Raw genomic sequence first — 27,851 nt, 5'->3', positions numbered from 1 at the left:
AAGAACACAGGAAATAGAAATAAGAGTAGAAAAATCAGGCCCCAGAGAGGAACATGCATCAACCTCCAGACCCTGATGGAGGATACTGTGTTTTACTCTCCTCGCAGCCTGGCATACAGTAGACACTCCATCAGTATATTCAGCCTTCAGATTTGGTGCTGAGCTTCCTGGCAGCCAAGGCAAAACAAGGATTTATAAGCTCATACAGTTTTACGTAGCTCACGTGATGCATATCATTACTTCTGAGGAATTAAATCTTTTCTGGGCAGTAAGTACTCAAAGAAAGCTCCCAAGTTAGGTTTAGTAAGAAAGGACTGAGCCAGCATTTGGTTCTCTTTTGCAGAGATCACCAAAGACGACTGCAATGGGATATGCCACACCAGCGCCAAGTACGTACCGCTGAGCTTTTCTCTGGAAGGGATGCAAAGAGGGTTCTTTTCTAGGAGTGTCCACATCAGGCCCTGTCTTCAGGGTAATAGCTTCCTGAGACCCTTTCTGAAGACTTATGATGAATTTAAGTATGAAAGGAAAAATCTCTCTGAAAAGGCCACCATCAACTTGCCACATCCAGCCTTCGAAACAAGCTGCCACCTGAGTTACCTGGCATATCGGCAAAAAAGCCAGCTGCTGCCCCCAGTTCAAGCCACAGGGGCCCTTTCATAGACGCCAAGGGAGCCCAGTGCCCCTGACTGCCATCAAACCTTACTCCCCATTCACAGCGAAGCCTTATGTGTTCATACTTCAACGTCATACTCCGAACTCCCAGAGGGGTGTGATGGCTTAACTAATTGGCCCAGTAACTGGACTTAGACCTGAATTCAGATCAGCCTCTGTCATTTTCATTGTGTGCATGACCTGGAGTCAATTACGCTTCTAAGCCCCAGTTTCTCCGTTCATAAATGGGAATAATAACATCTACGGGTTAGGGCTACTGGATAGCGTGTAGGTTATGAGAAGTAATGTGGGAAGCACGGCTCCGAGGACATAAGTGGCCCTCTAAAGATTGCTGGCTGTCCTCCTCATCCCGGGCCGATGCCCACCCATGTACTCTCTGCAGTTTCGGCCACCCGTCCAGGGCCGTGCTGGGCAGGGACTCTCCTTCCGAGCCTTAGGCAAGACCTCTGAGTGAAGCAGGGGGCAGGAGCCAGGACGCTGGGGACACAGCGGGTGGATGTTCTGTATTCTTTCCCCACAAACAGCGCTTGCCATTTCTTGTTGCAGCTGCCTTCTCAATCCGGACGGGACGGCCTCATGCAGATGTGCAGCAGGATTCCAAGGGAATGGAACAGTCTGCACAGGCAAGCGAGGAAGGGACCGCTGGGGGTTACAAGGGTGGCACAAGTCCTGCAGACTGTACCATTCTGCCACCACCAACCACTGCTCCTGCCCTGGATGTAACAGGGCAGCCGACCAGGCCCCCTGGGCGAGAAAACTGCTGTTAGCGGTTGGGGCATGTGTTGGGTTAGGAATGCATGGGACAATCGTACCTGTTCTCTTCTCCAAACAGCCGTTCACAGCCTTGACCACAACTGAAGTCACCTGGGGAACTTTGAAAACACCAGCTTGATTGACCTAGCATGTGACCCAGGCATGGGGACTCTGGAATGGGACAGACAGGGACCCGAGTCCTGGTTCTTCCTCCTACTACCCACACAGCTTTGGATGGGTCTCTTATTTGCTCTGAGCCCCCTTAGCTCACTTATAAAGTGAACATAAAACTGTGTCCCTTGCAGAGTGGTTTGGGGACCAAACAACCTCTCTGTGCAATGGCAGAATGAGGCAGAATTTAAAACAGCCCCACACCAGACTCTCCCGGGTTTGAGTCTAAGTTCTTATAGCTTGTATTACCTTGGGAAAGTTGCTTTACTGCTCTTTGCATCATTTTCCCATCTGTAAGTTGTGGTCAGTAAGAGAATCTCCCTCCCTGGACCTTTTGGTGAGAACGAGATTAATAACGGTGAGGTGCTTAGAACAGCCTTTGCACAGAGCACTCGGTAAATGGGATCTAATACTCTTAAGGTGCCCACCACATATTTGGTGCTAGAAAACTGGAAACGCTTAGCATCATATTTCTCTCGAGCACCTTGTCCAGACAGCCTTCAGTCCAGGTTGTGGTGAACAATGAACATACCAACCTGTCTTCTAGACCGTCTTACCCCAGGGGGTTCTCCCAGCGTGCAGGCACCCTGACCCTGGTCCCAGATGTTTCCTGCGGTAAGATGTGCACAGTATGCCCGTGAAAACAGCTGGGAGGAGCAAATAACTGGAATATTTTTCTTGCCCTCTGTTTTTAGGAAATAGCAAAAGCAGGGTTATAGGAGAGCAACCCACATTTCTGTAACACTTTCCTGTATGTTACCAGATGGGAGTCTCCAAACCTGCAAACAAACCTCAACAGGTGGACCCTAAGGTTCAGATTCACTGAGCAGCTTGTCCAAAACCACACCGTGGGACTCCAAGTAGATCTAGGTCTTGATCCACTTTGTGTACATGTTGTGAGGTTGAAGTCCAAATTCTTCTTCTGTGGGTGAATATCCATATGTCTCCGTATCATTCATTGAAAAGACTCTTCTCTCCCCCATTGAAATGTCTTGGCACCTTTGTGGAAAATCAATTGACTTTGGATGTATGGGTTTATTTCTGGACCCCCAGTTCTATTCCATACATAGACGCCCTTTATCAGGTTGAGGAAGTTTCCTTATATTCTTTGCCTGTTGAGCTTTTATTATTAAAGATATTGAAGGGGCGCCTGGGTGGCTCAGTCGGTTGAGCGTCCGACTTCAGCTCAGGTCACGATCTCGCGGTCCGTGGGTTCGAGCCCCGCGTCGGGCTCTGGGCTGATGGCTCAGAGCCTGGAGCCTGCTTCCGATTCTGTGTCTCCCTCTCTCTCTGCCCCTCCCCCGTTCATGCTCTGTCTCTCTCTGTCTCAAAAATAAATAAACGTTAAAAAAAAATTACTAAAGATATTGAATATTATCAAATGCTTTTGTTCCTTCTATTGAGGAAGGAACAAGTGGATTTGTCTTTAATTCGATTGATAGGCTGTAGTACATTAACTGATTTTTAAATGTTAAACCACCTTGCACTCCTGCATAAGTCCCACTTAGTTATGGTGTATTGTTCTTCTTGCCGAATTTGATTGACAAGTATTTTCTTGAGGATCTTTGTTTTTATACCTGTGAGGGATATTGATGTATAGAGTTTCCTTGAGATGGCTCTGTCTGGTTTTGGTATCAGCCCTCATAAAATGAACTGGGAAGTCTTCTCTCCTCTTCTAGTTTTTGGAAGAGCTTGGGAAAATTGGTATTTATTCTTCTTTAAATGTTTGGTAGAATCCACCAGTGAAGACATCCGATGCTCTGCGTTCTTTTGAATTATCCGTACTTAATCCAGTGCCCGGCATTTTGAAGTAGCTTCCATTTCTCACGCAAGTAAAGAATGCATCACTGTTTTTTTTCCCCCCTCTCTCCCCGGCTGGGCTCTGTGTCGCGTCTCCCTTCTGTAGCCATCAATGCCTGTGAAACCAGCAATGGAGGTTGCTCTGCCAAGGCTGACTGTAAAAGAACCACTCCAGGAAGCCGGGTGTGTGTGTGCAAGGCAGGCTATACAGGCGACGGCATCGTGTGTCTAGGTGGGTACCATCCTTCACCTGTCCGGTGGCAGTGGCTTTACGGTCAGAGCCCCGGTAAGTGATCCTATTATTAGGACGTGCCACTGTTGGAACAGTCTGTGCAGGAACGTATGAGGTGTGTCAAGGTGACCACAGGGGTATGAAGGTGTGTGATGTCCAAAAATCGCTTGGGAAGGAAAAAAAGGGAGACACTTTTTCCAATTAAGCATGACGGTGCTGACTGAATTTTGTAACATTTATTAGTTCCTTTCTTATACGATAACACATTCTCACTGTAGAAAAATTAGAGAATGCATATATGTTGGGGGGGTGGATTCTAGAAATAACCACTCCTCCTATGGTCGTATCACTTCATTTGCTATGGATGCACCTACTTGTTTAAACAACCGTTCTGTCTTATGATACATAATACTTACTATGCTTAGCAATACAAAAGAACAACACTCCCAGAAAGTAAGTGTTTCTCCAAATCATTATCTTAATGGCTATACACTGTTCTACTATTAAAGGTATGCCATCGTATGCTGTCTGACTTTTAACATTTTAGTTATAAAAAAATACATTCACACCAAAGTATTGCAAGAATAGTATAAAAGAAGACCCACTCGCTCTTTACCTGGATTCACTATTGCAAGCATCTTGCTTCACTTGCATTATCATTTGTTCTCTTTATATATGTGCCTCTTTTTCCTAAACCATTAGAGAGTAGACTTTTTTCATATTCCCGTTATCCTTAAATACTTGGACATATCTGAGAATGAGGATAAGTTCTTACATAGCCACTGCAATTACCAACTCCAGTCAATTTACTATTGTTTTAAATGTTTATTCATTTTGAGAGAGAGAGAGAGAGAAAGCGAGGGAAGGGATAGAGAATTCTAAGAAGGCTCCGTGCTCAGTGCAGAGCCTGAGGCAGGGCTTGATCTCACAGCCGTGAACTCGTGACCTGAGCTGAAATCAAGAGCCAGACGTTTAACTGACTGAGCCACCCAGGTGCCCCAAATTTACCATTAATATACTACTTTTGTCTAATTACCATTTGTATTCTAATTTTGTCCCCTGACCCAATTACATACTGTTCTGGCTTTTTTCCTCAAGTGCAGGAAGTAGTTTAGGGGTGGGCATCGTATTGAGCTGCTATGTGTTAGTCTCCTCAAATCAGGGATGGCTCCCCAGCCTTGCTTTGTCATTTATGGCATTGACATTTTGGAAGAATATAGGCCACCACCCCAACTTTTTTTCATAGCATGTCCTTCCTTTGGAGTTTGTCTGATGTTTTTCCATGATTATATTGAGACTGTGCATTCTCGACTCGATATCACAGGAGTGATATCGCATCCTTCTCAGGCTATCACACAGGAGGCTCACGATTTCCAGCTGCCTCTCTTTTGTGACGTTAATTTTGACCACGCAGTCAAGGTGTTGTCTGATTTCTCCACTGTACAGTTACTTTCTCCCCCATTGCTACTAATAAGCCACCAATAGGGAGATGCTTTAACACCAAGCAAATATCCTGGTCCTCATCAAAATGTCCTTCTAAATTTAGAATCTGCTGAACCAATTTTATGATGAGAGTTACAAGCGACTGTTTCATTCCTAACTCTCTTCCTTCCTAGCGTGTTGGATTGGATCCAAGATTCTGTTGTTTCAAGTCCCTGGCTGCAAATGCTCGTATTCACTCAATAGCGGGACAGAAGCTCGCCCACAGATGAGGCCCCTGCTGGCACAGCCCCAGCCCACAGGGGCTGATTCTGAGAAGCCACATCTGGTACCTTCCCCGCTGGCTTACTTCTGCCACAGAGCTGTCACAAAACTGAATCACACTTTGACACCTGCTCCCCTTGTCCAGTTAGCCATCCTGCCTGGTTCCTCAAGATGTCTTGATTGGAAAAGGAGGCTGGATTTTCATGCCAGGTTCTGGCTTTTTGTTTTAAAGAAATCAACCCATGTTTGGAGAACAACGGTGGCTGTCACAAGAACGCAGAGTGCACACAGACGGGACCCAACCAGGTGAGCTCAGCCCCGCCCCCACACAGGGTCCTAAGTTTTCCTAGGAGCAAATTCCTGGATCTTCAGACCCACACCCGAGGGAAAGGGGTTGAGAACAGACCTATGGGCACCAGCAGCATAAAACCAGTATTTTAGGGGGGAATTCTGAAAGACTCCCTAAAGAGGCCATTCTTTGGGAATAAGAAATGGTGGCTGTGAGGGGACCAGGGGGTTCTTGGGAGAAGGGGCTTCCTGAGTGGGGAGGGGTAGACATCTGCAAACACCACATGGTTCCAGACTCACCTAGAAAGTTTCCGACGATGCTCTCCTTTCAGCTTTCTGATGCCTAGAAAGCTGAGGCATCATCTTCTTTGGCTTGAGGCCTTGAAATGCATGTGCCACAGCATAAGATAACGCTTTTAGGGGCGCCTGGGAGGCTCAGCTCGTGAAGTGTCTGACTCTTGGTTTCAGCTCAGGTCACAATCTTGTGGTTTCATGAGTTCAAGCCCCACGTCGGGCCCTGCACCGGCAGCATGGAGCCTGCTTGGGATTCTCTCTCTCTCCCTCTCTCTCTGCTCCTCCCCATCTTGCGCTGCCTCTGTCTCTCTTGAAACAAATAAATACACTTAAAATAATTAATTTTTTAAAAAGATAATGTTTTTAGGCCCTCTGCTAATCACATACTCCCTAACACAGTGAGTTTTGCAGCCCAAACAAGCACAATAGTCAGGAAATTATATACATCAGATACTGGATGATGAAGTGAAGTCCCATGGAATGTTCTATCAACCTTGTTTAGGCTGCAACCTCAGTGCCAGTTCTCCCAATGATTAGAACAAGCAGGTGCCTAAAAAGGCCAAAAATAAGGGGGGGAAAATACCCTTATTTTGAAAGAATTGTGTGTGTGTGTGTGTGTGTGTGTGTGTGTGTGTGTGTGTTTACACATATAGTCTTGGTGAAAACCAGAACAGGCAGTATTTGGCTACCTTAGACACGTTTTGGGGTTCAGCAGAGCTCTTATTTCAAACCACATATGGAGAAAGGAAAACCTAGAAGCATTTTGGTGCTCAGGGTGTCTACAAGTCCTTCTCCAGACCTAGAAGGCAGTGAGAGGGACCCAGGGTTGATCTCTGGGACAGAACCTAAGCCCAGGAGGGGCAGCTGGTGGGTGTCTTGGTAACAGTTTGGGTCAAGGTCAGGACCCAGAAGAAAGGAAGAGGCAGAGGAGTGAAAATCTGCCATTTGGCCCTGGCTGACCCTGTCAGTGAGTCCAGGCTCTAACAAGCAGACATCAGACCAGAGCCAACTCTCCTGTGTGGCTTGGGTGGATTGGAAAAGAAAAGCCGCCCCTCTGGTGGACACATTAGGAGCAAGTGCCCTTCCTTCTGGGCGCAGAACTAGGTAATTAGAGCGTAGCTGGGTTTTAACCCTGCCTGCTCCTGTGCCCTTGTTCCTGAGCAGAGCACCGGGGAAATGGGGGTGAACTAAACAGTCCCCAGCTTCCCGTGGACAGTGTCCCCTCCCTCAAGTTGGAGCCCCCACTGACATCGTTGGCCAAACAGTGGGTCTGACTGATTGTTTTCACATGGGCCACCCATGTGAGGCCAAAGCCCCCCTCCAGCATCTCCCAGCACCGGTGCCTTGGGGCTGAGCCTGGGTGGAGAGGCACAAGGTCTCCGTGTGAATGGGAGTGGGTCATGGCTTAGCCTCCTTGCACCCGAGCTTTTACCAACCCAAGCGACAGAAGGGGTGAGTGCCAAGAAGGCAAAGGACCAAATAAGGTAAGAATGTGTTAAAAAAATAAATGAAGTAGGGGCGCCTGGGTGGCTCAGTCGGTTAAGCGTCCGACTTCGGCTCAGGTCACGATCTCACTGTCCGTGGGTTCAAGCCCCGCGTCGGGCTCTGTGCTGACGGCTCAGAGCCTGGAGCCTGTTTCAGATTCTGTGTCTCCCTCTCTCTGACCCTCCCCCGTTCATGCTCTGTCTCTCTCTGTCTCAAAAATAAATAAATGTTAACAAAAAAAATTTTATAAAAATAAATAAATAAATAAATAAATAAATGAAGTCTCTTGGCAGCAAAGTCAGGCTCCGTAGGAGATCCCAGTGCTAGAGTGAAATGTGCCGAGTGCGCTAAACGTAGGATGACAATTACCATCGTAGGATAGAACTTGCCAATATCACATATAGACCCTTGTGACGCCACCGTGACCACCATAGACCCGGAGCGTGAGAGCCAGCAGAATCTCTCTGTGAAATAACCCGTTTCCCTCCCCTCCCCGGACAGGCAGTGTGTAACTGTTTGCCCAAGTACACTGGCGACGGGAAGGTCTGCACGTTCATCAACACCTGCTTAACCGTGAGTAGGGCTCCGGGGCCGAGGCCCGGAGACGTCCGGCCTGGGGTGCCTCCTACCTGCCTTGCGGGGGACGGCGCATCAAGGAGGCCACATGCAGAGGCCGCTTGTGGGCCCTGGGGCGTATTTTCCCCTCAGGTTCCAGTTGTAGCTGGAGAAACTCCATTCTCTGCCTCTGTCCTCACCTCTGTGCTGGTGTCTTCTCCTCTTCTACTAAAAACTACCGCGGACTTAAGGCCCACCTGCCTCATCCAGGATGCTCCCCTCTCAAGGTCCTTAATTACATCCGCAAAGACTCTTTCTCTAAACGAGGTCACATGCACAGATACAAGGGCTTAGGACATGAGCATACCTTTTAGGTACAGAGCAAGCAAACGGCACAGCCAGAACTTGAATCCGTGTCTGTCTTACTCAAAGTCTGCACCCTTGACCACTTCAGGGGTTCTTGTTCCTCCCACGAAGCGGTCAGCCCCAGAGGAAGTGCTGTCTATGCATGGTACTTCCCTTATTCATATCACTGCCCACCCGGAGCCTCCAGCTGTGGGTGTAAGAACAGCCCAGATGCCACATAGTTAAAGCCCTTCCTCTCTGAGCTTCATCCCGATTGTCCCCTTGTGTCGATCTGGCAAATGCCTCAGGAGAACATGTCCTCACATGAAATGATTGCAGAAAACAGGGTGCTGGGGCATGGAGCTGTCACAAGCAGACCCATGCAGCTTTATTTGCACAGCAACTCTTCAAGGACCATTTCCACCTGGTTTTTTCAATGGCCACCTTGTCTTGGCAACTAATGCAATGAACCTACGTGCGCCTGACAGTCAGGTACAAGAGTCATTAACTCTTGGCCACTGCACCCATGACTGCCACCACCCACTGGATCCTTTCAAGAACAAAAGTTTGTTTTCTTGCAAGATGAGTGTTAAGGCATGCTTTTACGCTGATGAGTACAGTCCAAGAGAGAGAAGGAAACTGATACTGAAGGAGAGAAGGTGGAATGTTCCAGGAGGAGGGTACAGGAGTGGTTGAGGAGAAAGGGCCCCAGAGCCCACAGGTGAGCCCCAGGAAGGAGCAGGGCCAGTGGTAGGTAGGCAGGTAGTTGGTCAGTCAGGCTGTTAGTCAGGTAGATCATTAGCCGATCAGTTCGTTCGTTAGTGAGCCAGTCAGTTAGTGAGTCACTCGTGGGCACATGCTGTGTGGAGCCCTTACTGTGAACTAGCTTAAAAATGCGTCTGATCGCTCTAAATAAATTCTTAGTCCCGTGAGGACAGAGACGGCTTGCATTTCTACATATCCAGTAGGAAACCTCTCACAGCAGCTCCCTGGCTCCCAGGCACCATTTTAGGCACTGGGAATTCATCAGTGACCAAGCAGTGAAGTCTCTTCCCTTAAAGAGTTTACACTGAGGGGGAAGAGACAGACACCTCATGTGCAAATGACTAGTCAGACCGTCAGTTGTTAGTTCATTTGTTAAGTAAGGAAAGTAGGGTTGGTGACCAGGTGCAGGCAGGTGGTGAACGTCAGGGAGGGAAGGTGGGGTGTCTGCGTCTCCATGAGGTATGAGGTGAGCCCATCAGCTGAGAGTGAGGGGCAGTGGTTGAGAGTTGGAGGGAGGAGTGAAGGTGTGAACTGTCTTCCCCAGAGAGAGAAAAGTTGCTCTCTGGATGAGCACCGATGTGATAGCTCTGAAGGCAGGTGCGGACATCACACACGTGTGACTTTGTCCCGCAGTGCCCCCCGAGTCAGGGCCGGCCCAGAGGCAGTGGTTTACCAAGCCGTTGTGTCAGCCGCTGTGCCGGGACAAAGCTAGGAGCAGGGGCCAACTGCACCGGGCAGGTGGGTGAGAGAGAAGCAGCTGGAAGGAGGGGAGGCCCCTGTGGGTCAAAGGAGGCTGGAGCTGCAGCATTAGAAGAGGGGAGTTGAGATGATGAAAGCTGGTGGTCAGAGAGAGCAGGATGCTTGAGGGAGAGCCTCGGGAGGGGTCCACTTTAATGTGGAGACGAAGCCAAGGGTGGCCAAGGGGTGGTGGCAGACGCAGGGTGCAGACGGAGGCCACTGACAGAGACGTTCACGCCACCAAGCATGGCCACGGGTGTGGAGGGAAAGCTGGTGATCCAGGCGCCACCGCCAGGACCAAAGAAACGGGCCATCGTGGATTCTGTGTGTTCTCAGGGAGCTGTGAAGGGGTCTGTGAAGGATGAGGCAGTAGAAGTAGTTTGGAAGCTCAGTAGGAAAGACACTACCCCAGCCCCAGGCCACGAAAACAGCTTTGCTTGAGGGGTGCGGGGGAGCAGCGTTTGCGGGAGACAGACACGTCTTCGGTAAGAGGCGGAGAGAGTTTTCTGGAGACTGCTGGGAGTTTGTTAATGGTGGTGAGTTTCAGAAGGCACCAGGAAGGGTTTGTGAGGGCAGGAAGGGGTGGGTGTGGGGTCAGATCAGCAAGGAAGGGAATGTCCGTGAGGTAGGAGGGAACCTAGAGCGTGTAGACTTGTTGACAGAGAGAAGCAGGAAAGTGGCACAAGAGGGGGTTTGTCTTGGTGCTCTTACAGCAGGCCGGGTATCGGGACGGTAAAATCCAGGGTAGATCCAGGGCCCTTAAGAGACGGCAACTGGTCTTGAAGAGCTCACTGAGCTGTGTCAGCTTGAGGCTGGAATCTGGGACAGACAGGAAGTCCCTCCTGGGCCCAAATATCATGCTCCACTAAGGCTCTGGGAACAAGCATTAGAGGGAAGGAAGATTTTATAGCCGACCGTTAAGTCTGTTGACCTCCTTCTTTGCTCAACCCCATCGGGGTTCTTTTTCCTAAGCTCACATTCTTTCCCCACTTAGAAACTGCTTAGGCTGCAGACTCCTTCTTGGTGTTCCTATGGATGTTGGCTTTGAATTGAACTTTGCTTTGTTTCCATTTTTAGGTCTCTGTCCCATCTTCCACAGTTTTTAAGCTCTTTGTGGACAAGGACAGTGTGTTCTATCTCTTTTATACCAACTGCCTTCTAGCTGATGACTATTACCTGGCCATTATGAGATCAGGATTTAAGCCTAAAGCTGGGAACTGTTGGGCAAGATTGGTCCCTTTCTAGTCAACCCCCATGTGCTGAGAAAGTTTCCATTTGGCACCTCTGGGCTTGTCCGTTTACAGCTGGAGATCTGCTCGGTTGGACTCGCCCTCTTGGGATACGTGGCTGGGTGAATACATGGCTCTTACTATAGGGAGTTAATAGGCAAGTTCAGGAGAAGGGCAATAATGCAAACCAGTCAGTTAGAAGGTGGGTACAAAAATACATTTCAGTACAGAATTGCTTTGTGAATATTGGCAGACCTGGCAAGCGAACCGGGCTGACTCTTACCCCCCACCCCTTGGAAATTTTACCAGAAAAATGGCGGATGTAGTGAATTTGCCATCTGCAATCACACTGGACAAGGAGAAAGGACATGTAATTGCAAGCCAAACTACATCGGGGATGGGATCACCTGCCGCGGCAACATCTATCAGGTAACGAAAGGCCTGTTTCCATAGAGCGAACCCGACTTGCCTCGCTGTGCTAGGAATCCAGGTCCCTAAGGGCTGTGCAAGAGTTTTGTAACTTGTAAAGCTCTACAAAGATGGGAAAGCCTGCCTTTATATAAATTGGCAGTGGAAAGAGATTGTACCTACCCATGAAAATCCTCACATCGATGAGTTCTGGAGTCAGAAGCACCTGGGTATGAATTCAACTCTGTCAATCAGTAATGAGACATTAGGCAATTACATTACCTCCCTATGCATCAGCTTTCTAATTTGTAAGAAAAAAAATTCTAATGGTACCAACCCCATTGGGCTGTTAGCCGATGTAATGTACATAACACGCATGGAGCACACAGAAACTCAAAGGCATTACCTCGATGTGGGTGCCATTGGAACATATGTGTGTGTGCACACCCACAGGCATCTGTACTGGCCATAGCGGATGAGGAGCAATGATACTTGTAGATTTCTACCCCTTTATAAGGTGAACATTCTGTTATTTGGCTTAAAGAGGGACTAGAGCATTCTGGCTAATCAAATATGCTTGTTAATGGAGGAATTAAATCTTCCATAAACCTATAACTGGTTGGTTTTTTTTTTTAATATTTGAACTTTAAAAAGTGCTTCTAAACCTTAACTGCTTTTGGAAATGGCTAGACCTTTCTTTGATAAATCAGATGGTGACTCCAGCAAGGTTTTGGAACTCACAGCATGTTCCCATAGTCGTTCTGAACATCGGTGGGAAGCCTGTAGGTGGGGCTTGAAAAAGAAGACCCATGAGGGCAGATTTCCAGCTGAAAGTGTGGTAAAGACTCTCAAACTTACAGAAATTGTCCTGCGACAACCTTGAATTGATCTTGCGTGGAACCCAAGACATGAAGTGACCCTCCTCTATCTTTGTTTCCAGGAGCTTCCCAAGAACCCAAAAACATCCCAGTACTTCTTCCAGCTGCTGGTAAGAACATGTGTGTCTGTCTGTAGCTGTAGGAGTTGGGTCTCCAGCCAGATACAGAGAAACTGTAGCCTCTGGAGTCAGTGAAGGGAGAAGAAAGTCTGGGAACGTGGGTTTCTGGCCCATTCTACATAGAAGAATGCACTGCATGCAAAAACTGCCATCACACCAGAGGAAAGAAGCATTCCTGGGGCAATTGGTTAACTCTGGGTGAAAATATTAAGTTAGGTCTTTATGCACATCATACATTGGGATAAGTTCCAGATATATTGAAAAATAAAAGATAAAAATATAAACGAATAAGGGGCACCCGGGTAGCTCAGTCAGTTAGGTGTCCGACTCTTGATTTCAGCTCAGGTCATGATCTTGCCCTGCGTCGGATTCCGCACTGACAGTGCAGAGCCTGCTTGGGATTCTCTCTCCCACTCTCTCTGCCCCTCCCCCACTCTCTCAAAAATAAATAAACTTTAAAAAATATATCTAAATGAATACAATCATAAAACCTAGAAGAAAATACAACTAACCAGAGGCTCTTAACATTGGCAAGAAGGCAATTAGCATAGCTAAACCAATCATCTTATAATCAATTATCCCAATTATGTAAAATATTTGCATGTAGAAGAGACATTGGAAAAAAATACCTAAAAATAATAGGTTGCATCTAGGCAGTGGGGCTATGGGTAGTTATTTCCTTCTTCATGCTATATTTTCAAATCTTTAATACAATAAGCATATTTTTTTTCCGAGAGAGAGAGAGTGAGCACAAGTTGGGGAGAGGGGCAGCGGAGAAGAGAGAGAGAAAATCTCAAGCAGGCTCCACACTCTGTGCAGAGCCCAACCTGGGGTTCGATCCCACAACCCCGGGACCATGACCTGAGCCAAAATCAAGAATTGGAGGCTCCACTGACTGAGCTACCCAGAAACCCCCACATATGTTATTTTTATAACCAGATAAAAATAAACATTATTTCAATGACAAAGACTACGAATGAATTTGAATCTGAGACTAAATAAAACACAGATCTCCAGATTCAGTTTTCACTCCCCTCTGTCACCACTGACTTTCTGTATTTGTTTGAAACTGTACGTATGTTAATTAGGTACCTGCCATGTGGCCCCACCTTCCTTCCCACAGGAACATTCTGTGCGAGATCTGAGCGGTCCGGGCCCTTTCACTGTCTTTGCACCTTTATCTGCAGCTTTTGATGAGGAACCTCGGGTAAGCATGAAGCTCTAGGCAAGCTGAAGAGGTGTGGAACAGGAACCCAGTCTTTGGGTGTCACCCTGGAACCAATGCTGGAGACATTTCTGGGCAGGAGATTTAGGATTAGCTAGAGCAGATCAGCGATGAAAGGGGCTGCCTGTCAGCTTAGGGACCTCCTATCAAAAGAAAGCATTTAAGTGGATTTAGGGTAACCAATGGCCAGAGGCCCTCTGAAAAACATTCCTGAATCAGGTAGGAAGCTAGAAAAGACCAACAACTTTTAAATGATCCAAACCTTCCATAGACATAAATAAATAAACAAATAAACAAACAAACATAAAAAAAACACAAAAGAAAACAAGAAGAACAAGAATGCTGGGTAAAAGCTTTTAAATAAGTCTTTTTTTTTTCTTGCAGACCTTATCAGAGCCTTTACTATTCTAACATTCACTGGGACTCCTCATGCAGGATTACCCATTAACATATAATACTGTAGCAAACATTTATGGAGTGTGCCAGACACTGTTTCTAGTATCTGACCTAGATTCATTCACTTAGTGTTCATGACAACCCTGTCATGGAGTGCTATCATCCCCATTTTTGCAGTCAAAGACATTGACAGAAGTAAATTTCCCAAGGCCACACGACTAGCAAGTGGCGGAGTAAGGATGGAAACATGACTCCAAACCGTGCATTCTTCTCTACACACAAAAACAGAGGCACAAAAATACTTCTGGAAAGTTTTTGACATTTGATTGTTTTTCTCTAAAAAAGCATCAAAAGAGATACCATGAAGCAATTGAAGCGATGAGAACCTGTGGGCTTCTTATTACACTGACTTAATGGCTAATATTGTTTGTGCTTTGATTTACAATGGAAAAGCATTGTGATCTTTTCCACACTAAAGGAAATCTGGCCCAGGTACCTCTCCAAGAGGCACAGGTGCGGTGCAGATTTGCCCAGGATTTTTCACAAGAAAAGTCTTTTTGCAACTAGCATCTCACAGGACTTGGGGTCCTTGCCGCATGCATTGAGAGATGCTGGACCAGAGGAACTCCAAACTCCCTTCCACTCATTCTAAGATTCCATATCGGAAGCAGGGAAGAAGGGAGGGCCACTTTCTCCCTCTTGTCTGAACAGCCTGTACCCTGTAAACCTGACCACGAGCCACCCCTGACTGCCTCCTTCCCAGTGCAAGTTGGGGGAGAGTCCCTGGGGAGAGTATGGAGGAGGGGAGGGCATGGAGGGGGCCAGCAAAGGCTGGAACCCTCCCATCTTCTGTTACAGATTAAAGACTGGGACAAACAGGGCCTCATGCCCCAGGTTCTTCGTTATCATGTGATCGCCTGCCACCAACTGCTTCTAGAAAACCTGAAATTGACCCCAAATGCTACCTCTCTCCAAGGGGAGTCAATCGTCATCTCCGTCTCTCAGGTAAGAGAGGCCACCTCGGGAAGAGGACCATCTTTCTTAGGCCCTCTCTCTTCTCTTCTTTAGACTAATACCAGTAATAATAGTAATAACAACAACAACTAAGACATGTTGAGTGATTGCTATATGCCATGTAGTATTCTAAGTATTTGATGTGTACTAACTTTTTTAATCCTCCAAAGAATCCCATGATGTAGATACTATTCTTTCCCCAATTTATGAAGTAGGAAACGGAGCTCAGAGAAGTTAAATGACTTGTCCAAGGTCACATAGCATGTAAATATTAGAGCTGGAATTGAAACTCGTAAGCAAAACAGCTCAAGCGGTCATCAGAACGGCTTTGGGTTAGAAGCTGGAGGGGGTGAACACTTTTGACCGGAGCCACCTGACCATGCTGGCCCCCTCGCCCCCCGCAACAGAGGAACTAGTGGTGACTGTAGAATCCATTGCAAAGGGAAGTAAGTTGTGGTGGAGGCAGAAGGTGGTACAGACAACACAAGTGATGTACTTGTTACTTCATATTTGAGAATCACAGCGAAATGACCACTGTGGTTGGTTCTTTACTATTAACTCCTCCAGGTGAAAATTACAGTCTTGTCTCAGTTTTCCTTTTATAATCATAACAAAGAAACGTGCTCAAGGAACTTAGATCTTCAGATTTTGCCCACAGCCCTACTTAAATGTTCACTTTCGTGATGACTTAGCATGTTGGTAAAGCATTCTGGAAGAAATGACTTTGTCCATTTCTGTTTGTGCTCATTTCTTTTTTTTTTTTTTTCTCTCTCTCTTCTTGGTTAATTTCAGGACACAGTGTATATAAATAATAAGGCTAAGATCATATCCAGTGATCTCATCAATACCAATGGCATCATCCACATCATAGACAAATTGCTGTCTCCCCAAAACTTGCTTGTCACCCCCAAAGATGCCTCTGGAAGGATCCTGGTGGGTTCATTATCATACTCTCAGCCCAGAGTGACTCATAATACTCAAAATGTATTTTCACAATTCTGATTTTGAGGCATCTTAATTTTGCTGCTTCAGTCTCAAGCTACTAGGAAAAGCCTAGTGAATATTATTCTAGTAAGAAGTAAATAGGTAAAAGCCTAATTTAAAGAGATAAATGGATTTTATAAGTTTTACTTTAGTTTCCACATGGACAGATGGTCTTGCATAGATTTGGAAGATGGAGAAATTACTTAGATGGATGAGATAGATAGATGATAGGTAGATAGATAGATAGATAGATAGATAAGTAGATAGATGATAGATATCACTCAAAGCAAACCTGGAGTAAAACTCATTTTCAATTGAAAGAAAAGACAAATTTGAATTTGATTGTTATTTATTAGCATCGGCCGGGGTTTTTCGTTGCAGACCACAGAACCCACTATACCTAACTTAAACAAAAAGGAGATTAAGATACTAAGTTTAACAGCAAATCTCTTGGAAAGCCAGAGAGTCTAATTCAGAAGCTACATAGCTGGGAACAAAGGGGTCCAGGGATACCTGCCAGGGGAAGGCACGTGACTTTCCTGCGGGACTGCTCTGACCTGTCTCCAGCCTCACCCCCTACAACATCCAAGTCCGAACACCAGATGCCTCCACCCTTGTGCTGGTCAGAATCTCCTGCTAGCGGTCACCTCCGTCTCTTGTCGTTTCCTTCCACCGATAATCCTTGTAAAAACTCTTCTGTTTGGTGGATCCTATGTCACACACGGGGCTGGAGCTGCAAGGCAGTCTGGGAAAATGTCACGCATGGTCCCCCATCCGCTGGACTGCGGAAAGGCGTGGGTATGTCAGAGCCGGAGTGGGTGCTGACGAGCCAATCTGCAGTACCTCTCACGTTATCTTACCCTGATTTCATTCAGCTGAACTTTTGTTAACGTGCTTGGTGAACTGTATGAAGAAAGGTATTATTCCTCTTCTTATTGCCTTTGCAGCAAAATCTTACAACAGTGGCAATAAACCACGGCTACACCAAATTTCACAACCTACTACAGGTAAAAACCCAGGGGATTACCTGCCTAAGGAGGTTTCTTTTTTGAAGGGTTTTGTTTGTTTGGATTTTTGGGGGGAGGGGGTTGTTTTGTTTTGTCGTTAGTGTTTTGTTTTATTCGGGGAGCAAGCCAGCCATTGTGGGAATCTGCATAGGAAAGTCCCGACTTCCAATAGAACAAAGTCATTCGCTGTCACTCCATTCCCAAAACAGCATTCGGTTTATTCAGCTATATAATGTACACCGGCCAAATTAGAAATTGATGTACCTGTGGCTGAAGCAAGGGAAAGGACTCAAGCATCACATCTTGCACTAGGGGCTTCACATCTGGAATTCTCACCTCTGTAATAGGGGCAGGCAAGCCGACGTGCAAATCTGGGAAATCTATGCCCCAAGGCATAGGTAGACATTGCATTTAAAACTACAGTGAAACCTTGGTTTGCAAGCACAATTCGTTCCAGAAACATGCTTGTAATCCAAAGCACTTGTATGTCAAAGCAAATTTCCCCATGAGAAATCATGGAAACGCAGATGATTCGTTCCACAACCCAAAAACATTCATATAGAAATGATTACAATACTGTAATATGATACAAAAAGTAAAGAAAATACAAAATATAAAGACAAAGAAACAAATTAACCTGCACTGACCTTTGAAAACCTCCGTGGCTGGTGAGGGAGACCTAGGAGAGGAGGGTTATTGTGCAGGACGACTTTCACTATCACTGTCGATGTCACTATCTATTGGCTCGATGGAATCTTTTTCTGCATGGGGGCCACTGTATATGCTCGCATGGATGTTGACTACAGTCCAGCGTTAACAAACTCTTGCTGTGCACTGTATTTAATGGAACTGGCAATAAGGCAGCAGAGGAAAGGGTCTCTCTCTGTCTGCAGGCAGCCTGAGCTAGGAGGAAGCAAAGCATCCCTAAGCTTACTCTTGGATGGAAAAGCAAAGGCCTGTCTTTGGTGCTTTGAAGTGACAAAAAATATACTAGTGCCAGTTGTGGGCACCTTCCAGTGTTCCGGAAAATCACTGATTTCTGCCAAACACCGTGGCCTGAGACCAAGCATCTGACCATGGGAGACGATCACTCACAATCCCACAGCGAGAGATAGAGAGAGAGAGAGAGAGAGAGAGAGAGAGAGAACCATTGGCTCAGCTGTGATCATGTGATGTTTGGAGTCACGTATGAGTGATGCAAGACGTCACTCACTTATCAAGTAAAAATTTGTTAGAAACTTTAAGTGTTTCTGTGGAACACTCCTAGAACAGGTAATTTGCAATCCAAGGTTTTACTGTTTATCTTTCTGACTTCACTTTTCCCACAAACTGAGTAGAGAAACTTCTTGTCCAAAGATTTCAGAGGAGAATCAGGGAGGGACAGGGTCTTCCAAGGTCCCCTCTCCTCCTCATACCCTGAGAAGCCCCAGGAGGACTCTTAGAACCCAGACCCCCACCCCCACCCCCACCCCTACCCCTTTTAGCATTGCCTACAAACTTCTGCATTGACCAGCAATTTCCAAAATAGCCTGGGGCTCACCCTCGGAGTTTTTCAGAAATGGAGATGTCAAGGTGTTCAAAATGAGACTCTCCAGGGATGTCAAAGGCAAGTATCTCTGCCTGCTCACCCAGCCCCAAAACCTCACAGTCACCCTCACACCTGGGTATCACGTCTGGTTGAACATAGGCTTTTAGAGAAAGTTAGCAAACCTCTCTGGGGGGCTCAGTAGGAAGGAATAATAAAACCTACTTCATAGGGTTATTGGAAAAATTACAAGGAAGAATATATATAATGTACCTGGGTTACAGAAGGTTCTCAAAAAGATTCCCCTCCCTTTGTCTAGCAATTTCTCTTCTGAGTCCATGTGATCTAGAAATCTCATACAGGAATATCTCAATATTGTGTCAGTTTCACTTTTTTAAATGAAATATGGGGAAATGCTAAGTGGCCCTTCCAGAAATTAAAATATTTGGGCAGCAGTAGCAAAAATCAAAAAAAGATATTTTTTACACATTATTTTTCTATTCACAAAAGCCCAGAATTGACTTTCTGTTTTGCTCCCTAAGAAAATGAGGGTCAGAATGGTTGGGGCGCCAGGCTGTCACCCTTGAACCAGCTGGAGTCCCGGGGAGCCCCGGGGCGGTCACGACAGGCCCCCCCCACCCCGCCCCTGGCTGGCTTCGGTCCTCAGAAGGATCCTGTGCCTTGTGGCTGGGCTTTGCCACGCATGCGCCCGACTCCCTGTGTTTCAGGACGTGGGCTTGCTGAGCATCATCACTGACCCCATCCACACTCCAGTCACTCTCTTCTGGCCCAGCGACCAAGCCCTGCAAGCCCTACCCCCTGAACAGCAGGATTTCCTGTTCAACCAAGACAACAAGGACAAGCTGAAGGAGTATCTGAAGTTCCACGTGATCCGAGATGCCAAGGTACTTTGTTAACATACAGACGTGAGTGCAGGGGTGCCCAAGGGGGATCAAAGCCAGGAATGGTCAATGTGTCTCCACCTCCGAGGTGCGAAGGACACCTGGGCATGCCCCCCCGCCCCTGGTGTCCTCCTCCGACTGGCCCTGTGGTTAATGGACCCCCGCAGTGCGCCAGGCCTCTTCTGTTTCTCCCACCTCCCATGATTTCCTTTCCAACTTGAATCAATACCCAGGAGCATCGTTTCCTCTCTCGTGCTGCAGGTCAACTCTCCTCGGCCCCACTTCACGTGCAAAATGGCTGTTGGTAACAGTTCCCAAGCTCCCAACTCATTCTCCCCCAGTTCCACAATTTCTAGGCAAAGGGCAGATTCCCCCAGACGCAACCACTCCTGAACGGATCTACCGTGACCGGGGAAGCAAGATCTTGTAGCCGCGTGGTAGCTCCTGCTGAAACCCTGTCACTCTGAGTCCTCAACCAGGACCCATGTCTCTCTCCAGGACTGAGTCTGCCTAATCCAAGAATGCCAAGCACCCTAACTTTGGTTCATTCATAGGGCCTGTATTAGCGTCTTAGGGCTGCATAGCAAATAACCACGAACTGGGTAGCTTGAAACAACAGAAATGTACCCCTCAGACTTCTGGAGGCTGGAAGTCTGAAATCAAGGTGCTGACAAGGTTGTTCCTTCTGGAGGTTCTGAGGGAGAATCTGTTCCATGTTTCTCTCCTAGTTTCCGGTGGTTGCCGGAAATCCTTGCCATTCCTTGGCTTGTAGATGATGCACCTCTCTAAGCTCTGCCCCTCTGGTCACATGGCTGTCCTCTCCCTGTGTCTTTGTGTCCACATACAATTCTCCTTTTCTCTTTTCTTCTTATGAGGACACCAGTCATACTGGATTAAGGGCCCACTCTAGTGTGGCCTCATCTTAACTAATTATACGTGCAATGACCTTATTTCCAAGTAAAGTCACATTCTGAGGTAATGGGGTGTCAGTGTATCTTTATCTAAACTTTTGAGGGGTCACAGCTCAACCCCTAACAGCACCCTATGCCATTTCCCTGACCCGCCGATCCTGTCACTGGCTTCATACACCAACACAGCATCTGCCCTGGACTCCCAAGCATGGAAGAGGTGTGGAAGGGGGATTGAAGCTAGCCCAGCAGGGAGACACTTTCCCTACAGATAGAATTTCCAACTTCTAGACAGCCCATGATTATGCTTCCTTTTGATTCTATCGGCAGTCATTTTAAAGCTGGAAAAACCTGTGGCCAGATTTGGTTGATTGGCAAAGCTCCTCTGGGTGCTCCTTCAGCCAAAATTTGGGGTATTAATGTGGTACCATCACTCTTACAGATTTTAGCAGTGGATCTCCCCAGATCTGCTGCCTGGACGACCCTGCAAGGCTCTGAGTTGGGCGTGAAGTGCGGCACTGGCCGTGACATTGTGAGTATTAACAGCTTTCCCCAACCACTACCTCTTCAAGAAAATATTCGTTTTTTTCCTACATTGACAGCAAGCCCTTTTCTCTGGCTGCCTTCAGGGGTCTTACCCTGAGAGTAAGTATTTAGCTGTGAAAAACCTGATAAATCCTGGCCAGCATAAGCCCTGGTAGCAGGTGTCAGGGGCCCCCCCTTACACTTGCAGAGAGTGGCTTTGGGTTGGTTTGTTTTTGTTTTGTTTTGACAAGGAGAGTATACTGTCATTCCTTTCCCTTCCTTCCCAGCCCCACTGTGGCCTCACCTCTAGCCCCTTGTTGGCAGGGGGAGCCAGCTCTCGGTTCCATCTACCTAGATCAGCCAACAGAGAGAAAGTTTGCAGTTTTCACCTTCCTTGGCTAGTTTCTGAGCAATATTGCCTCCCTGTAATTCCACATAATGAATGGGTGTGATAGGATAATATTAGCTACATCCTATATCCTGCATATAATGGGGAATCCAACATGACAGTGACTTAAATACATAAGGACTTGTGTCTTTTTTAAGAGAAATCTGGAGGCAGCCAATCCAGAGCTAATATGATGGCTCATTGGCGGAGCTCCTTCTGTTTTTCCGCTCTGCAGCGCATTTCCAACCTCAGTGTCACCTCAAGGTTCATCGTGGCTGCTGGAGCTCTAACCATCATGTCCACTCTCCAGGCAGCACAAAGGAGGAAGGACAAAAGGGATGCAGCCCCCAGCTGAGTTGATTCCCTTCAAGGAGCCTTGTTAGAAGGGCCATACAACATTCTGTTTATATCTGATGACCAACCTATCAAAGAAGTATAATAAGAATATCCAGTGCTCATTCTGGGTGCTAATATAGCTTTCAGTGCATTTTGCAATGTATCATTTAGTGTGATCTTTGTAACAACCCTGTGCAATGAAATCATTAATCCTATTGACCTGGTGAAAACAAACCTCAGAGTAGTTCGGTAACTTGTTCACAGTCACGCAGTACATAAGTGGAAGTGGGGGGATTTAATCACAGTTTTCCACTCTTCTTTCCACTGAATCACGCTGTGTCCATCCCATCAGTAGATGCTGAGATTTATCTCTCTCTCTCTTTTTTTTTTTTTTTTTTTTTTTTTTTTTTTGCCAAAGAAGTACCTAAAAGCATTTTTCTTCCTTAGGGGGATGGGGAAGCTATATTCAACAATTTCCTAGCTGCCTGAACTTAAGGAAGAAAGCCCTGGAATTGTTGCAAGCAAAGCACAATAATGTATCTAAAGCACTTTTTAGACAATGCCCAGTACATGGAAAAAGAAGTTATTGGCATCATTATAGAGCTAAAGCCATTGCTTGTATCTTCTGAAAAAAAGGTTGTGCCCGCACTTTGCTGGCAGCCAGCACTAAATAAAAACAAACTACACTATTGCGCATAAAGTGGCCACGTTACCTAAGTTTATCCTGAACCACAGGCAGGTCATGCCTGCTCCACCCCAACACCTGGCTGCCCCTGTTTCTACTTTGGTGGAGGCAGTGTTACAGAGTAGCCAAGAGTGTAGGCTCCGAGGCTGACGGCTTAGGTAGGAACGCCCACACCACCACTTGCTGGCTGTCTGACCTCGGGCAAGTTATTGAACCTCTGGCTGCCTCACTTTTCTCATCTGTAAACAGGGATACTCTAGGGTTGCTGTGAGGGTTAGAAGAATTTGAACAGGTAAAGCACACAGAATATTACTCGGCACATAGTACATGCTGAGTGTTTGACACATATATGCATATATATCATATATATATATTTATATATAGCATACACACACACACACACACACACACACACACACACACACACACACATACATATTTAGTTCTTTCTGAGCCTTGCAAATGCTGACCACTTGATATAACCTAGGTAGAAGAGAAGTCTGAGAAAGATTGTTGACTGTTCTCTCTTTCTCCCTCTCTCCCTCCCTCGCAGGGTGAGCTCTTCCTGAATGACCAAACATGCAGAATTGTACAACGGGAACTCTTGTTTGACCTGGGTGTGGCCTACGGCATTGACTGTCTACTGATTGATCCCACCCTGGGGGGCCACTGTGACACTTTTGCCGCATACAATTTTTCGGTCAGTCCTAAAATCAGTGCTATAGTAGGAGACACTTGGGGTTCGGCCCTCATGATCTATCATGGACTCTGCCATGAAACCACGGAGGGTTGGTCCTCAAGGGAGCCCAGGACCCATGAGATCTGAGGGCCAAATGATGGTGCTCTTGAGAGCCAGAATCAATAGGCATCTACGTGGCTCTATCCAGGCCTTGAACATTCCCATTTATCCACCAACCTACCCATCCATCCATTCCCTTGTCATTAAGGAAATAGTTGTGGGGTACCAACTGGGTTCCAGTTATTCTGCAACAAGCTATTCATTGTCAAACCCACCTATCCAGTCATTCACGTATTCATTCAACAAACATTTTTTTTTTTTTTTTTTTTTGCAATTCTGCCAGATGAGACCATATAAAATTGCCCTATTTATAGGGTCTGACTACAAAAAATGGCAACTTCATATGGTTCAACTTAGTATTATATTATTCAACCTAGGTTGAACCATTTTTGTTCAAAAAATTTCCATTTTCACAAAAAGTTGCCATTTTTGTGCCACACCTCCATTTATTTTATTCATTCATTCTTTTAACAGTGGTGATTCAATCTCTATCCTGGGCCCTGGTTGTAGGAGGCATTTCAAGATTTTACACTCATTCATCCATCATGTATCATTTATGGAGTACTACATCTGAGCCAGCCATTTGGCTCAATGCTGATGTTACTCCTAAAATAATCCAATAACAGGAGTTGCTGGTTAACAACTCTATGATGTAGATTTGGGAACTGAGTCTCAAAGAGGTGAAGCGTCCTATGTGGCAAAGTCTGTGACCGGTTGGCTTTGGTACCTGGCAACTTGTAGGGATTCAATAAATATCCCAAATTATTCAGGCACCAGTCCGATACCAAAGTAGGCGATGAAAACCCAGCTGCCCTTTCTGCTGTAGGGGTTGTGGCCTTCCTAACTTCCCAAAGTATATTCGCACACATTTTTGCAGTTAATATTTTCCATCCCCGATCCCCTGAAGATCAGACAGCAAGAATCATTCTATTTTGTAGATCAGAAACCTAAGGATCGAAATGCGTGACTGGCCGAAAGTATCACACCTAGTTTATAATGAAAGTGGTGTTTGTGTGCATGCTTCCGGGGCCAGTCTACCAGATGCCTGTATGGCAGCGCCCTGGGCCAGCTCTGTCTAGCAGGGAACTTTTCACCTCAAAGAAATAAGCCAAGGAGCCGAGCGCCAAGACAGACCTTCAGAATTCTCCATGGCAAACTGGCAGTGTGTTTGCTTTTGCATTCTTGACCACAGCCAGAATCTTAATCAAGATTAAGTTCTTCATCGACCCGTCAAAATATTAACCAGGGGCATATCCTTGTGTTTACCAATATTCTTGATGTTTAAGCGTTTCTTTTCTTGCATACTAGGGAGATTGTTGGAGTTGTGACAATACCCCCAGCTGCCCGAGGTGGAGTAAATCAAAGGTAATTACGAATGCAGTGACAACGTTTGGAGAGCAGTATGTTTGTTCCATGATTAGACCCCAATCTTCTGGGAGGCGTGAGTAAGTGTGCGTGTGTGTGCATCTCTGGGTATGTTGCATAACTGTAATTTACAACATTCTTTTCGCAACCAGGCATTCTTAGCCTAGCTGAGATGAACATTCTTAGCCCAGGCAACTTTTCAACCCAGTACCTACCTTCTAGGAACTGTCTAGAAAAATCATGGGATTGTAGACTTAGAAGGGACTTTCCAAGATAATGATAGTTATAAAAATAATAGTTGCATTTTGAGTGCTATTCCTGTCCCTGGCTCTGTGTTGTTCCCTTTATTTATCCATTACCCCTATTCCCCCTTATAACATTCATAGGAAGCTATTACTACCTCCACATATGAAAAAAAAAAAAAAAAAAGAATCTCAGAGAGGGTAAGCAATTAGGCCAAGGCCACACAGCTAGTAAGGAGCAAAGCTAGGATAAGGGTCCAGAAAGCAATGCAAGAGTAATGGTTAAGCCAATGAAATTTGGAGTCCATGGCTATGGGATACAGTTTCAGTGGGCAATCTTTGGCAAGTTACATAATCTATATGTTTTTGCCTCCATAAAATGTAGCAAATAACAATTCTGTGTGTGGTTATTAGGAAAAGTAAAATTTTAAATGTGGGTACAGAGCCTGGCACATAGTAAGCACTCACTAAATATTGCTTTTATTTTATTTTATTTTTTTCACTTATTCCAAAGCCAATTTCTCTCTCCTCTACTGGTAAAACCCCTAACAAAAACACCCCTGCAAAACAAAATGTAACTCATCCCTTCCCTGCTGATGATTTGGGAGCCTTGCCACAGACCCCACGCATGATGGAAAGCTACCTCTACCCCACTCTCTTTCCAAGAAACCTCAAACTTCTGCAGCTCTAAGGGTCAACAAGTCCTTCCTCTTAAACCTGGGGAGAAATCTTTCTGTGGACTCTAGCTCTGTCCCCTCCCCCACCCATCTGCCTATCTATCCCCCTAAGCAAAGAATTCCTTTGTAAAGGGCTCGGGCCATTGAGTCCCATTTTCAATTTGGGCAGTACCCAGGTTCCTCCACTGGGGGCGGACTAGAGCCAAAGAGCCCAAGTCTGGGCGGTGGAAGGCGGAGGGTTGGATCACTTTCTTCCTCTAGGGAGTGAAGCAGAAGTGTCGATACTACCTGTCCTTGAGAGGGTACGTGGAAGGCTGCCGGGAGCAGTGCGTCATGGTGGTTCGGCTCCCCAGGTGCTGCAAGGGCTACTTCGGGCGAGACTGTCAGGGTGAGGGCGCCTCTTACCACCTCGGGATCCTGATTGTCCCATCACTGCGCGGCATTGTGAAAGCACAGACATTGCGGGGGGCGGGGTCGAATGCATGGCTCTTCATACCTCCTCTAAGAAAAGATCCCAAAGCAGTCATTCTAAAGAACTGGGTAGCTTTCCTTCTCCTTTTTCCTTTTGTCATATTCTGTTTCTTACAGAGTTGAGACTCTACTGTGTGTAGATTGTCATCAGAAGACATTTTCCAGGCTGCTGGAAACCGCACATTTCATTTCTGAAGCTAGCCCATGATACTGATTAGCACATGAGTTTAAATGCATCGAGGAGAATTCTACCTTGGCACAGTGCTGTGCTGTGTGACCATGATGTTTCGGATGCCATTATACCTGTTATGGGGTGAACCTCCCTCTCTTACCTCGCCAGGAAAGGGCTCCTTGCCAAAGAACACTTTGGCCCATCCTGAAATCTCTACATAGACAGAACTTCTAGCCAGTTATACATCAACAATAGCTGAATAACGAAAAGCCCTTCCCATCTGCCACACATTGTTTTAATTAAGCACATTTATTGAGTGCTACTTCCCATATATGGCAATACACTTAAACCTGGTGACAAGGGGCGCCTGGGGTGGCTTAGTCAGTTCAGCGTCCAACACTTGATTTCGGTTCAGGATCTCTTGAACCGTGAGATCAAGCCCCCCATCAGGCTCTGTGCTGTCAGAGCCTGCTTAGGATTCTCTCTCTCTCTCTCTCCTCTCTCTGCCCGTCCACTGCTCACACTCTGTCTCTCAAAATAAATAAACATTTAAAAAAAAAAAAAGATTTAAACCTGGCAATGACCTCTAAGAAGTAGATGCCATCATTATGTCCATTTTACAGATGAGAAAATAGAGGCAGAGAGAGGATAAGCAGCAAGCCCAAGGTCCCACAGAGTGTCTCCCGAAGCCATGGTTTCAACCACCATGGATACTCCATTCACTGTGGTCCGGTTAAGAAAATCCGGGGCAGGGTGTACACGCAGTCACCCAGTGTCCGTCTACACTCCATCACTTAAGTGTGCGCTTTTCACAAAAACCAGTGTCACCCCTTCCACTTGTTCGGTGCCTTATGTTTTTTAAAGCACTCTCAGTTACAGTAACTTATTTGATCTTCAGTCACAATGTGAGACAGATCAAGTGGGCACCGTGTCGTCACCATCATCACCATCTGGAGCTAAGAGAACTGAAGCTCAGACAAATTCAGCCCAGATCTACTCAAATCCAGAGCTCCTAACCCCTAAATACAGTGCCTGGTTCAGCATATCGCTCTGCCTCGGTAGAATGCTATCAGATACACTTAAATTCATGTTCCAGAGGCCACTGGCTTGCCCCAAATACCGGTGACACTATGTGGGTGAGTCCCCGGGGCCACGGTCTTCCTGGGCCAGTGGATATCAGCCCCGCAGCTGAGGGCAGGTCAGCAGCACATTTACTAAGGTGCCGAGAGGTTCTGGGCCTGGGGAGCTGTCGAGTCACTGCCATTTCATTTCTTCCAGCCTGCCCTGGAGGAGCGGATGCCCCTTGTAATAACCGGGGGGTCTGCCTCGATCAGTACTCGGGCATAGGAGAGTGTAAATGCCACACCGGCTTCAACGGGACGGCGTGTGAGCTGTGCCTGCCCGGGAGATTCGGGCCTGACTGTCAGCGTACGTTCGTGGCTCCCACTCCCCCTGCCTGTTGTTCGGCCGCTGTGTTCCCTGTCCTCGTCCACGCCACCTGCCAGGCCCAGAAACATCCCTCTTCACCTCTCTCCCCGTCCACCCACCTCCCATCTGCCTGCCTTCACATGCTTTTCCCTCCCTGGATGTCTCCCGGTTTCCATCCATGGAAAGAGCCTCACCTCCAGAAGTGAAATCCACATCCCTGCAGCCATCATGACAAGCTGTGGCTGAACAACATTCATTCATTCATTCAACCAACATGAATTTAGAGTCCTTATTAATATTGGTAGCTAATGTTTCTAGAGCACCTCCTACGCACAAAGGCAGGTGTGTTTTACTGCTTAATCC

General features: G+C 46.6%; 1 protein-coding gene across 3 annotated transcripts in view; it reads left to right on the top strand.

Moving 5' to 3' along the window:
* The window catches only part of STAB2 (stabilin 2), a 164,681-nt gene that overhangs the window by 112,724 nt on the left and 24,106 nt on the right, over positions 1–27,851 (top strand). For all 3 annotated transcript variants that reach the window (XM_053895983.1, XM_053895982.1, XM_019446618.2), the window contains 17 exons: positions 344–389; positions 1,222–1,298; positions 3,506–3,631; positions 5,568–5,641; positions 7,904–7,975; positions 11,344–11,463; positions 12,383–12,430; positions 13,563–13,646; positions 14,919–15,065; positions 15,867–16,007; positions 17,006–17,065; positions 19,319–19,495; positions 20,843–20,932; positions 22,888–23,034; positions 24,442–24,498; positions 25,679–25,805; positions 27,339–27,488. In XM_053895983.1, coding sequence (XP_053751958.1) covers positions 344–389; positions 1,222–1,298; positions 3,506–3,631; positions 5,568–5,641; positions 7,904–7,975; positions 11,344–11,463; positions 12,383–12,430; positions 13,563–13,646; positions 14,919–15,065; positions 15,867–16,007; positions 17,006–17,065; positions 19,319–19,495; positions 20,843–20,932; positions 22,888–23,034; positions 24,442–24,498; positions 25,679–25,805; positions 27,339–27,488 — 1,743 coding nt within the window. The remainder of the gene's footprint in view (positions 1–343; positions 390–1,221; positions 1,299–3,505; positions 3,632–5,567; positions 5,642–7,903; positions 7,976–11,343; positions 11,464–12,382; positions 12,431–13,562; positions 13,647–14,918; positions 15,066–15,866; positions 16,008–17,005; positions 17,066–19,318; positions 19,496–20,842; positions 20,933–22,887; positions 23,035–24,441; positions 24,499–25,678; positions 25,806–27,338; positions 27,489–27,851) is intronic.

Source organism: Panthera pardus, unplaced genomic scaffold (assembly GCF_024362965.1).
Source record: "Panthera pardus isolate Hobbes unplaced genomic scaffold, ASM2436296v1 HiC_scaffold_6, whole genome shotgun sequence".
In the NCBI taxonomy this organism is placed as follows: domain Eukaryota; kingdom Metazoa; phylum Chordata; class Mammalia; order Carnivora; family Felidae; genus Panthera; species Panthera pardus.
This window is presented reverse-complemented; position numbering and strand designations above follow the sequence as displayed.